The sequence below is a fragment of the Chiloscyllium punctatum genome, chromosome 17 (genome assembly GCF_047496795.1).
Source record: "Chiloscyllium punctatum isolate Juve2018m chromosome 17, sChiPun1.3, whole genome shotgun sequence".
Lineage (NCBI taxonomy): Eukaryota > Metazoa > Chordata > Chondrichthyes > Orectolobiformes > Hemiscylliidae > Chiloscyllium > Chiloscyllium punctatum.
In genome coordinates, this window is record NC_092755.1 from 102,681,157 (window position 1) to 102,695,254 (window position 14,098).

Sequence of the window (14,098 nt, forward strand, 5' to 3'; positions counted from 1 at the left end):
AAAGGGGAACGATAGTAAAGAGAGAAACCTGTTGGTATATGCACAGAAATCATTGAAGGTTGAACGGCAGGTTAAGGAAGTGCTTAAAAGGTTTAAAGTATCTTTGTTTTTAATAAATGAAGCACAAAAACAAGGAGCCTTCATAAAACATAAAATAGTGGACAGCACGGTGGCATAGTGGTTAGCACTGCTGCCTCACAACACCAGAGACAATTCCCGCCTCAGGCGACTGTCTGTGTGGAGTTTGCACATTTACCCCGTTTCTGCGTGGGTTTCCTCCGGGTGCTCCGGTTTCTTCCCACAGTCCAAAAATGTGCAGGTTAGGTGAATTGGCCATGCTAAAATTGCCCATAGTGTTAGGTGAAAAGGTAAGTGTAGGGGGGTGGATTGCAGGTCAGTGTGGACTTGTTGGGCCGAAGGGCCTGCTTCCACACTGTAAGTAATCTAATCTAAAAAAAACACTGTTTCAGCCTCACCCAAAGTACTGTGATTGATTCTGGACATCACACTTTAGGAAAAATGTGAAGGTTTTAAAGAGAGGACAGAAAAGATCGATGAGGACAGTTTTAGAGATGAATGACTTTAATTACACTGGAAAAGTAGTGGTGGTGTTCCTCAGAGATGTGAAGTTTGGGTGGAAATTTGATCAAATCATGTGCGGCTAAGATAAAGGAGAGGGGAGGAACTGTTCCCATTGGTGTCAGGAAATTGGATAAATACCAGAAGAGAAAATAATTGTAGGCCCATGGGAAAGGGCAGGAGAGTCAAGCTAGGAGAAAGTGAGGACTGCAGATGCTGGAGATCAGAGCTGAAAAATGTGTTGCTGGAAAAGCGCAGCAGGTCAGGCAGCATCCAAGGAGCAGGAGAATCGACGTTTTGGGCATAAGCCCTTCTTCAGGAATGAGGAGGATGTGTCAAGCAGGGAGGGGGAGGGAGGGAGGGAGGAGGGACTTGGGGGAAGGGCGTTGGGAATGCGATAGGTGGAAGGAGGTTAAGGTGAGGGTGATAGGCCAGAGAGGGGGTGGGGTGGAGAGGTCAGGAAGAAGATTGCAGGTCAAGAAGGCGGTGCTGAGTCCGAGGGTTGGGACTGAGAAAAGGTGGGGGGAGGGAAAATGAGGAAGCTGGAGAAATCTGCATTCATCCCTTGTGATTGGAGGGTTCCTAGGCAGAATATGAGGCGCTCTTCCTCCAGGCATTGTGTTGCCATGGCCTGGCGATGGAGGAGGCCAAGGACCTGCATGTCCTTGGTGGAGTGGGAGGGGGAGTTAAAGTGTTCAGCTATGGGGCAGTTGGGCTGGTTGGTGCGGGTGTCCCAGAGGTGTTCTGTGAAATGTTCCGCAAGTAGCCAGCCTGTCTCCCCAATGTAGAGGAGGCCACGTCGGGTGCAGTGGATGCAGTAAATGATGTGTGTGGAGGTGCAGGTGAATTTGTGACGGATATGCAAGGATCCCTTGGGGCCTTGGAGGGAAGTGAGGGGGGAGGTGTGGGCGCAAGTTTTGCATTTCTTGCGGTTACAGGAGAAGGTGCCGGGAGTGGAGGTTGGGTTGGTGGGGGGTGTGGACCTGATGAGGGAGTCGCGGAGGGAGTGGTCCTTCTGGAACGCTGATAGGGGATGGGAGGGAAATATATCCTTGTGGTGGGGTCTGTTTGGAGGTGGCGGAAATGACGAAGGATGATACGATGTATCTGGAGGTTGGTGGGGTGGTAGGTGAGGACCAGTGGGGTTCTGTCCTGGTGGTGATTGGAGGGGCGGGGTTCAAGGGCGGAGGAGCAGGAAGTGGAGGAGATGCGGTGGAGAACATCGTCAACCACGTCTGAGGGGAAATTGCAGTATTTGAAGAAGGAGACCATCTGGGTTGTTTGGTATTGGAATTGGTCCTCCTGGGAGCAGATGCGGCAGAGACAAAGGAATTGGGAATATGGGATGGCGTTTTTACAGGGAGCAGGGTGGGAGGAGGTGTAATCTAGGTAGCTGTGGGAGTTGGTCGATTTATAGTGAATGTCCGTGTTGAGTCAGCTGGCTGATTTCCTCTTGCAGAGAGCTGGCACGGCCATGACAGGCCAAATAGCCTCTTTTTGTGCTGTAACCATTCTATGATTGCATGATGGCTGAACAATTCACAATTACAAATAAACTGCTGCTGAAATGACAAGTGGAAACCACTCTTTCGGGGGATTTGCTGACAATGACAAGTGTCTACAGCTGCCAGCATGACACATTCAGTTGACACCAAGCTGGGCATCTCTCTTCAACACAGGCAGGGCCTGACAAATGCCCCTGTAAGCTACTTCTTACTCCAAAGTGTAGATTCTCTTCTGCAATCAAAAATGGCCAGGTCTCACACACTTGACTATTCCAGAACTGCTTCAGTGTAAAGGGGGCATTATCCTGTCAACATACAGAACTCAAATGCAACAATATTCCAGGAGCATTTTTGACTTAGTGATACCACAAGCCAAAATTATATTAGATCCGAAGATCAAAAGCCCCTGGAATGGTTAGTGCAGAAATGGTGTTGTTTCAGTTGACTGTACCACAGAATTCAGTCAGGTCTGTTAATGTACACAGGTTTAGTGAAAACTACCCTCTGCCTGCTGCAGGAACAAAATATCATTGAGGAGAATGAGCTGCGTTTCGAAACATATTTTCAACAAGTTAATCATACACTTGCTTTTCCTGGAACTTGCAACAATTTTGTAGACTTGTGCATCTTCATATTTTCGAGCTGACAGAGAAACTTCCAATCTGGAAATCTTTATGTAAATGACATTCATCTGACCGGTGAAAGTGATGGCTGACATAGAGACACGTGAAAATTCTGAGCATCAGTGGAGGTGGAGATGATTAGCTTTACAGGATGCGGTACATGTGGGCGTACAGACTGCTCTCCCGCACAGCTATTGTAGAGCTGTAATTTAAAATAATGGTCTGCTGCATCTGTAGTATGCTTTAATCTATTCTTTGTTGCATGAAGTGCTGGCAGGAAGCGGTGATGCAGGACAAAAGGGTTCCTCACCAAGCAATTTCTCAGAGAATACCGTTCTTTGGGGATTAGAAGCTGAACATTACTGGCTGCAGAACTGGGCGATTTTAAAGGTTTCAAATTTATAACACATGTTGGAATTTGATTTTTAAGCAATCCCATTGATCTTTCGCTTGCAAGAGTGCTCTTCTGCATGTAAATTCCAATGAACCATTCTGCAGAGGCAATTCTCAAAACACTTTATTTATGAGAAAGATCTTTTCCATCACACTGATCTTTCGCAACTGCTGCATGTAATTTTTCTCTTTTGTTGACAATGTAAGAAGAAGTTAATCTTTTTGGCAAGAGGTTGAGTGTTACCTGACAGTTTAGCGATTTATCTTTTCTATTCATTATTCTAATTTATTTCTGAATAACCTGACTCTTCAAATAAACAGCGTCTTAATGATCATCAAAAAGTATGTTGCAACTCTTGTAATAAATCCTCCAGATGAAACAGCTCCTGGTTCACAGTGGGTGACTGGACCTTGCACCAAAGGCTCTGCCACACCTTCTCTAGTACATCTAGTTTGTGATTAGTAGAACTTTTGTATGCCTTTTCTTAGATCCCTTGTGTAGAAGGCAGCCTGCACTCATTATCTAAGTGAAAGATTCTCCCCTTGAGCTATTACCTTGAATATCGTCATCCCAGCCAGATATTCAACACCTCCCAGCCACTTACTGGAATCTTGGAGCATACCGCTCCAGGTGCTTTTGCTAAACTACTTCCCATTGGAATGCTCAAGTTACAATTCACTGGGCTGAATTTTACCAGAAATTGTCAATTTTGGTGAATTTCCTCGTGGGTTTCTCTCTGCGAGCCCTCGTGAATTCTCTCATGTTATCTTCTCCAACTCATCTCATTACCAACACTCTATGTCACTGTGGTGCCCTGCTCATACCTTCCCACCCGTGGAAATACTGGTCACTGCTGGCACCTTGAAAAGATTTCTGGTGTAAGTGCCATTTTTAAAACCCAGATGTGTACCTGGTTAAGTGCTGGCGGTCTGTAGCAACCCCACACAATTCCTGTCAATTGACCCAGACGTGTTGGGGCAGGGAGAAATTTGCATCTTGCTTTGCATTCAGGGACTTGGAAGTCCCGGTGGATGGAGTAGGTGATGGGGGTGGGTGGGGTTGGGTGTTGGGGGGGTGGGGGGGGAATGTTGCATGTGGTCACTGCCCATGGAGTGTGCCCTGAGATGTTGATGATTGATGGAGGTCTGGACGAGCAAGGGGGGAGCTGGAATCACCAGGATTACCATTCTGCCTTTCTCATCAGGAATTGTCAGCATCTAGTTTCTCTCTGGCAGGTGAGAGACTGGGAAACTGCATACCAATAAGGCAGGTGGTGTAATAATGAGACTTTAATGCATGCTAATAGGCCTCTCGCTCCACACTGGTGCAAATCTCATCTCACCATTCAGCACTGGGTTGGAAAATGGGACTTACTGCTCAAAGCATGGAAAGCTCTTCACTGGCAATCTCATGTGATTTTCCCAACTTTCTTGCTATTGCCACATCACTCAGGGGCTGGGAGATGGAATATATATGTAGCCCTACAATGTTCAGCTGAGGAGACAATTTATTTCAGCTCTGTTCCTTTCTGAATCATGAAGTATTTACATTTACAGCAGAAATCACATCCCCACCCAAACCTGCCTTTACCACCAATCATGTGACATCCCTCCTAACATCTGCCATTGTTTTCCTTAGTACCACAATGCCTCCAATTCTGTGTAATCCCTCTCCTCATCACACCTGAAAATTCTAAAATGAGGAATGTTGAGCTGTTTCCTGCACTCAGTTTCCTAGAACTTCCATGTTCACTTGTTAATTTAGTCCATTCATCTGGGGTGGATTCAAATTGCATTCTCAGAGCTGAAAGGATACTTCCACTGCTCCATCAGCCCCTGTGAAAATATTGACCCCACCTTGTAATATGCACCCAAACCTTCTCCCCAATTGTCATTTTTTACACCAATATTTCTAATCGACCTGTTCAGAGATGTTATGACACACCCCCAGAGCCGATGGGACGTGAACCTAGGCCTTCTGGTTTAGAGATAGTGACACCGCCACTGTACCAGTAGAGCTCCTCAGAGTCAACTAATATAATGACTAAGTTACCACATACATCTGTAGTGCCAAATTTTAAAACTTACTTTCCACAATGAAACAATGAACCAAAGTTCAATTCAAGCAGCTGAGTTTTATAATCCCATTCCACACCCTTCACTGAAGCAACTAGACATGATACAGATCCCAAACCACATCACAGCACTCGCTAAAACAGATCTCTTACCAAGATTGATCGTCCCGCACAATGATACAAGCCATATCTGGAGATTGAGTGGAATGGGTCTTTCTCCCTGGAGTTTCGCAGTATCAGAGGGGGCCTCATTGAAACATGGAAAACTGTTAAATGGGCTTGAGAGAATAATTGCTGAAAGGTTCGTTCTCCGGGCTGGGGTTTGTTGAACTAAGGGGTCATAATCTCAGGATTAGAGGTTAGCCATTTGGGGCTCAGTTGAGGATAAACCTCTTCACTCAGTGGTGGTTGTGAATCTTGGGAATTCTCTTCCCCAGCTGGTTTTGGTGCTTAGTATGGTCAAGATTGAGTACAGTATTATTTTTAGGCACGAGGGATATTAGAATAGAACAGGAAGAGAGAACCGATGTAGAATATCAATTATTTTATTGAGCGTCAGAGGAGAGGTGTGGGGTATAGAGTCTACCTCTACTTTTTGTGCCCATAATCTTATAAGGAGGATCAAATAGACTACATGATGCTAAGAGATCTGGTTTCTTTCAAAACCACTGAACATTGTTGTCTATCTGCAGACAGAAATGGATATTTTACCACTCATCATCGCATCTAACTCACCCACACCTCAAAAAGATAATGGCAATCTCTCATTGGGTCAGATTGATGTTTTCTGAAGAATTTTGGAGGACAGAAAGATATAAGCATAATTAATGCATTCTCTGGATTAAATTGCGTCCTGCCATACAGAAATACAACTGGTTCAAATTATTATTGCTTTATTATTTCTACCCTAAAGGTGAACACTGAGACTAAATGTGCAAAGAACTGGCCAGAGGATAAGGTTCTAGAAAATTAACTGTCAAAATATCTGCAATAAGCTCAGTGGTCAGCCTTCTGGTAAGTAACTGCAGCTTCTTTGATACACTACATCCACAAAAATTGTTAGATTCAAAGTGTTCAGAAAGAGATCCGCTGTTGCATCCCTTGCCAGTGATGAGTTAAATAATAGACAACCTCTGTTAAAAGGGAGTTTAATTTGTTCTTACTTATTTAGTGTTATGTAGTGTATTTGAAGAAGTAACAAAGAGGATTGATGAGGGCAGAGCGGTAGATGTGATCGATATGGACTTCAGTAAGGTTTTCAACAATGTTCCTCATGGGAGACTAGTTAGCAAGGTTAGATCTCATGGAATACAGGGAGAACTAGCCATTTGGATACAGAACTGGATCAAAGGTAGAAGACAGAGGGTGGTGGTGGAGGGTTGTTTTTCAGACTGGAGGCCTGTGACCAGTAGAGTGCCACAAGGATCAGTGCTGGGTCCTCTACTTTTCATCATTTATATAAATGATTTGGATATGAATATAGGAGGTATAGTAGTAAATTTGTAGATGACATCAAAATTGGAGGTGTAGTGGACAGTGAAGAAGGTTACCTCAGATTACAACCGGATCTTGATCAGATGGGCCAATGGGCTGAGGAATGGCAGATGGAGTTTAATTTAGATAAATGTGAGGTTCTGCATCTTGGGAAAGCAAATCTTAACAGGACTTATACACTTAATGGTAAGGTCCTAGGGAGTGTTGCTGAACAAAGAGATCTTGGAGTACAGGTTCATTGCTCCTTGAAAGTAGAGTCGCAGGTAGATAGGGTAGTGAAAAGGCATTTGCTATGCTTTCCTTTATTAGTCAGAGTACTCAGCACAGGAGTTGGGAGGTCATGTTGCGGCTGTACAAGAAATTGGTTAGGCCATTGTTGGAATGTTGCGTGCAAATCTGCTCTCCTTCCTAGCAGAAAGATGTTGTGAAACTTGAAAGGGTTCAGAAAAGATTTACAAGGATGTTGCCAGGCTTGGAGGATTTGAGGTATAGGGAAAGGCTGGGGCTGTTTTCCCTGGAGCATCGGAGGCTGAGGGGTGACCATATAGAGGTTTATAAAATCATGGTTAGAATAAATAGATAAGGTCTTTTCCCTGGGGTGGGGGAGTCCAGAACTAGAGGGCATAGGTTTAAGGTGAGAGGGGAAAGATATGAAAGAGACTTAAGGGGCAACATTTTCACTCAGAAGGTGGTGCGTGTGTCAAATGGGCTGCCCGAGGAAGTGGTGGAGACTGGTACAATTGCAACATTTAAAAGGCATCTGGATGGGTATATGAATAGGAAGGGTTTGGAGGGATATGGGCTGGGTGCTGGCAGGTGGGACTAGATTGGATTGGGATATCTGGTTGGCGTGGACAGATTGGACAAAAGCATCTGTTTCCATGCTATACATCTCTATGACTCTATGACTCTAAACGTCCAGGCTAGGGAGTGGTGGACTATGAGCTGAAATGTTCCTCTAACCAGTGTGAAGCTGGCATTCTATTACCACAATTATGAGAGGCACAAGAAACACATTGCAGCAGTGACATGAACTGAAACATATTGCTAGATTGGACTGAGTGTGGTCCCTTTCAGCAAAAGCAAATTTCCAGATTCATACTAAAATAAATGGAAAATAAAGAAAGACTTGCATTTTTACATCTTTTTGTGGACACTGGGCATCTCAAAGCACTTGCAACAAATGAAATAGATTTTGGAATGAAGTTACTGCTGCAATGTAGGAAAGTCAGCAACTAATTTACACTCAGCATATTCCCACAACGTCAATGTGATAGTAACCATATTTGTTTTGCAAAGTTGATTGATGGGAAATATTGGTCAGGACAACATGGATAACTCCACCAGTCTTTGAAAACAAAAGATGAAAGGGATGCTTAACATCCACCCAAGCTGACAAATGTGACTTCAATTTAACACCACATCCAAAAGATAGCACCTCTGACAATGCAATGCTTCCTCAATTCTGTGCTGAGCTTTGAGTTTTGTGTTCAAGCCCTGGAGTGGAATTTGAGCAGTGAATACTGTGACTCAGATACATGTGTGCTACCTTATGAGTCATAGCAGAAATACTTTATACAAGGAGAGAGTTGAAATGTTGCAATGTTTGAACTGTGTGAAAGCTACTCCTAGAGACTGATATTGTAACATATTTATAAAATTTGTAGACAGAGCTAAACTCATCACATCTTAAATATCTGTCCCCTGGTACTTCTGTACCAAAGATGGTGCTATGATGAGGCAACTGTAAACTTTTCAATGTACTTACTTGAATACATGTGACAATAATGCTAATTCAATTGTGGCCTGATCACTTTACAAACAGTTTTTTTTAACCTATTTTTCCTAATCAACCTGTTCAGAGATGTTATTACACACCTCTGGAGCAGGTGGGACTTGAGCCCAGGTCTCTCGGTCCAGGAGTAGGGACACTCCCATTGCGCTACTATATCCCTCAGTTTGATTGGTTTATAAATACACCATTTCAATGACAGCCACGACTCATTCCATATTAAATATTCAGCCGAACTCAATTTGTGAAAACGCAAATAGCGTGAATGTAACTGCTAGGTCAAACAACAGCAGCTTACCTTGCCTAGAAAATCATTCTTTCCCACCATGTCCCAGTCCCAAACTTCCACAGTGAACATCATTCCTTCTGTTAGTAAGCCATCCTCTAGTTCAAACTCAAATACTTCATTCCAGTGAGGAAAACGAGTCTTCTTTATAGTCTAGAATTTACAAAGAGTTACCAAATATTAGAAAATATATTAGAAATGAATTCTGTAAGGAAAATGGTATATAGTTAATGCAGAAGTTGTATTATAATAATAGGTTTAGTCTTATCTAAGAGGAAGTAAAGAGATTTTTTAAAAATCATAATAGTGACAATGAAGCTTTTGGATGGTTTAAAAAGCCTTTTACAAGTGCTCTTTTGAGAATGATACCTGTCCTTCTTACCCTGTCTGGTCTATATTTGTCTCCAGATCCACAGTAATGTATTGGACTTGTACTGTGCTCTTAAACTGCCTAGGAAATTGTGCATTTGTATCAGAACTGCTACAAAAAAATTAGATTTTAAAAAATGCCTAGCAGGCACCAGAGTCAGAAGTGACAGAAATATATAATCCTATCCAGCGGTTATATATAGCTTTTATCCATTATGGTAAATTTTACCAAGGGGTCCACATTTTGCTAGGACCCCTGAAGTCACAGACCATATAACCCTTTCCAATAAGCCTGCCCTAGTCATCATACTCAATAAGCAATTAGGGAGCGTGTTACAATTGGAGTATAATGCATCTGGACATCACTGTATTATGAATACAATACCATGTGGACAGACTGATAGTGACAGCTCCGTTATGAGTCTCTCCAGTGTTGTACAAGTTATTGAACTGGACTAATGCCAATCAAAACAGAGACCAATCTCTGGATCCCTTTCAAATGCATTTTATTTTACAATTAACATGCACATTGCCCCTTCTCAATTCTTTTTATCTCTATCTTGTCATCATTGTCTACAGCAGATAGTTAATCAAATAAATTTCTGCAATGAAAATTGAATGCCAGTGATGATAACCACGAAACTCCCAGGTTTATATAAAAACCCAAATGGTTCACTGATGCCCCTTGAGGAAAGGAAGTCCCATGTCCTTACCCCATATGGTCAGACTCATAGCAAGGCAGTTGACTCAGAACTGCCCTTTTAAATTGCCTAAAACCATTCAGTTGAACAGGTATCAGGACCACTATAAAATATACAACAAGAATAAAAACAGATGGAATGCTCAGCAATACTGTAAGTAGGGGACTTTGAGATGAAAAAGACACACTTCGCACTGCAAAGCCTTTTCATCACCATTCTGGGGATGCTGTAAAATCACAAATATCACAGTCCAGTCAAGTAATAACTTAACATGTTCATACTCAGACTTATATCTGTCTACCAATGTCCCAGAACTCTTGTATCACCATTCTTAGGTACATTCTGTCTTATTGTCAGGACAGGTCTACCAGAATTGATGGCACTTGGGTGCTGTATACAGTTGTGAGTGAGCGGCTACATGAATCACCAACATGAAAGTCTTCTTACGTTAGGTCAAACATTCATCGGATGAGTTTGCACTCCTCCATATTGCACACCATGTACAATAAGCACTGTGTGTACTCTGGAAACGGACTTCAATGTATATCAGTAGAACCACTGTTGGTCAAGTTCTGAAGGATCTGTCGACCAGACTAGGCCTTGGTATTGGTGAGAGAACCACATAAGATAAAGCCTAACTTAAACACATATGCAAAAGCTAGGGACACTGACAACATCCCGTCTGTACATCTGAGAAGTTGAGTTCCAGAACTGCCATAAATCTAGCCAAGCTGTTCCAGTACAGATGCAACACTGACAACTACTTGAAAATTAGGAATATTTCCACTGTATTCTCCTATCTACCAAAAAAATGCATCCAACCAGTTAGCACCCCAATAATCTACTCTTGATTATGTGCAAACTCCTGGAAAATGTTGTCAACAATACTGTCAGGCAACACCTAATAATGACCTGCTCATCAATGCCCAGTTTGGGTTATGTACTCTAGACCTTACTATAACCTAGGTCCAAACAATGCCATTGGTGATACTGAGAGTTATTGCTCTTGATATTAATCCAGCAGTTGACAAAATGTGGCACCAAGGAACCCTGTCAAAATTGAAGTCAATGGAAATCAGTTGAAAAACTCCTTATTCACTCGAATCATAATCAGTATAAAGGAAGTTGTTTGTGCTTTTTGGAGGTTAATCACCTCAGTCACAAGAGAGAGTTGCCAGAGTTCCTCAGGTAGTAGCCTACATTCAGCCATCTTCAGCTGCTTCAAAATGGCTTTCTCGCCATGTAAGACCAAAAGTAGGAGCATTCACTGTTAATTTTTCAGTCTGCAATTTTCAGTTCTCCTTGTAACTCCTCAGACTCCTCTGATGTAATGGTGTTACAGTTGAATAAAGGTAATTATGAGGGCATGAGAGAGGAACTGACTAAAATAGACTGGAAGCAGAGGCTAACCGGGAAGACACTAGAGCAAAAATGGCAGGAGTTTGTAGGTATAATTGAGGACACTGTACAGAGGTTCATTCCCAAGAAAAGAAAGATTAACCGGGGAGGGATTAGACAACCTTGGCTGACAAAGGAAGTCAGGAAATGTATTAAAGAAAAAGAGAGATCCTATAAAGTGGCTAAGAACAGTGGGAAATCAGAAGATTGGGAAGGATACAAAAGCAAACAGAGGATAACAAAGAGTGTAATAAGAAATGAGAGGATCAAATATGAAGGTAGGCTAGCCAGTAATATTAGAAATAATAGTAAAAGTTTCTTTCAGTACATAAGAAACAAACGACAGGCAAAAGTAGACATTGGGCCACTTCAAACTGATGCAGGGAGCCTAGTGATGGGAGATAAGGAAATAGCAGGAGAACTTAACAAGTACTTTGCGTCAGTTTTCACAGTGGAAGACAGGAGTAATATCCCAAAAATTAAAGGGTGTCACGGGGCTGAGTTGAGTATGGTTGCCATTACGAAAGAGATAGTGCTAGAAAAGTTAAAAAGTCTTAAAATTGATAAATCTCCTGGCCCCGATGGGATACACCCTAGAGTTCTGAGAGAGGTTGCTGAGGAAATAGCAGAGGCATTGGTTGAGATCTTTCAAGAGTCACTGGAGTCAGGAAAGGTCCCGGATGATTGGAAGATGGCTGTAGTAACCCCCTTGTTCAAGAAAGGATCAAGGCAAAAGATGGAAAATTATAGGCCAATCAGCTTAACCTCGGTTGTTGGTAAAATTCTAGAATCCATCATTAAGGATGAGGTTTCTAAATTCTTGGAAGAGCAGAGTCTGATTAGAACAAGTCAACATGGATTTAGTAAAGGGAGGTCATGCCTGACAAACCTGTTGGAATTTTTTGAAGAGGTAACAAGTAGGTTAGACCAGGGGAACCCAGTGGATGTGGTCTATCTGGACTTTCAAAAGGCCTTTGATAAGGTGCCACACGGGAGACTGCTGAGCAAGGTGAGGGCCCATGGTGTTCGAGGTGAGCTGCTGGGATGGATTGAGGATTGGCTATCTAACAGAAGGCAGAGAGTTGGGATAAAAGGTTCTTTTTCAGAATGGCAGCCGGTGACGAGCGGTGTCCCGCAGGGTTCGGTGCTGGGGCCACAGCTGTTCGCATTATATATTAATGATTTGGATGAGGGAACCGGGGGCATTCTAGCGAAGTTTGCCGATGATACAAAGTTAGGTAGACAGGCAGGTAGTACTGAGGAAGTGGGGAGGCTACAGAAGGATCTAGACAGGTTGGGAGAGTGGTCCAGGAAATGGCTGATGGAATTTAACGTGAGCAAGTGCGAGGTCTTGCACTTTGGCAAAAAGAATATAGGAATGGACTACTTTCTAAATGGTGAGAAACTTAATAAAGCCAAAGCACAAAGGGATCTGGGAGTGCTAGTCGAGGATTCTCTAAAGGTAAACATGCAGGTTGAGTCTGTGATTAAGAAAGCGAATGCAATGTTGTCTCTTATCTCAAGAGGGTTGGAATATAAAAGCAGAGATGTACTACTAAGACTTTATAAAGCTCTGGTTAGGCCCCATTTGGAGTACTGTGTCCAGTTTTGGTCCCCACACCTCAGGAAGGACATACTGGCACTGGAACGTGTCCAGCGGAGATTCACACGGATGATCCCTGGAATGACAGGTCTAGCATATGAGGAACGGCTGAGGATACTGGGATTGTATTCGTTGGAGTTTAGAAGATTAAGGGGAGATCTAATAGAGACGTACAAAATAATACATGGCTTTGAAAAGGTGGATGCTAGAAAATTGTTTCTGTTAGGCGAGGAGACTAGGACCCGTGGACACAGCCTTAGAATTAGAGGGGGTCATTTCAGAACGGAAATGCGGAGACATTTCTTCAGCCAGAGAGTGGTGGGCCTGTGGAATTCATTGCCACGGAGTGCAGTGGAAGCCGGGACGCTAAATGTCTTCAAGGCCGAGATTGATAGGTTCTTGTTGTCTAGAGGAATTAAGGGCTACGGGGAGAATGCTGGCAAGTGGAGCTGAAATGTGCATCAGCCATGATTGAATGGCGGAGTGGACTCGATGGGCCGAATGGCCTTACTTCCACTCCTATGTCTTATGGTCTTATGGACACTGAAGCGGCAAGACTAATATCTCCCTTTGACATTCAATGGCATTACCATCATCAAAGCTCCTTCTATCAATATTCCAAGAGTCATAACTGACCACAGAATTAACAGCTACATAAATAACTACAAGACCTGAGGGTGAGCAAGTGACTCAACTCCTGATTTCCCAAAATGTGGCCACCAGCAACAAGGCAAAAATCAGGAGTGTGATGGAAAACTCCCTATTTGTCTGGATAAACAGCAGTCCAATAAATTGATTGATTGATGATTTATTGTTGTCACATGCACCAAGTGAAAAATGTTGTTTTGTATGCTATTCTGACAGATCACACCATACAGGCAGGGAATAGATGGATATGGGGACCTTGTGCAGACAGATAGAATTAGTTTAAAATGGCTTCATGGTCAGCACAGATGTGATTGGCTGAATGGCCTGTTCATGTGCTGTACTGTCCCGTGTTCTAATATTGAGTTTCTGAATTGCAATAACAAATTTGGGAAGGCTCTTCTAAGTATAGAGATTAATATATAGGGTTTGGTCCTTGAACCCTAGCTATTTACAATCTCCATTAACTTGGATACAGGGATAGAAGTCCTAAAGCCAAATTTGTGGACAACACAAAAATAGGTGGGATGATAAATTGCAACGAGGAAATCAGAACCTTACAAGTGGATATAGATAGGTTAGGAGAGTGGCCAAAATGTGGCAGATGGAGTTTAATGTGGGTAAGTGTGAGGTCA

General features: G+C 42.9%; 1 protein-coding gene across 3 annotated transcripts in view; it reads right to left on the reverse strand.

The window, feature by feature from the left end:
• LOC140488190 (rasGAP-activating-like protein 1) overlaps positions 1 to 14,098 on the reverse strand; it is a 271,904-nt gene that overhangs the window by 151,672 nt on the left and 106,134 nt on the right. For all 3 annotated transcript variants that reach the window (XM_072588080.1, XM_072588079.1, XM_072588078.1), the window contains exon 7: positions 8,760 to 8,900. In XM_072588080.1, coding sequence (XP_072444181.1) covers positions 8,760 to 8,900 — 141 coding nt within the window. The remainder of the gene's footprint in view (positions 1 to 8,759; positions 8,901 to 14,098) is intronic.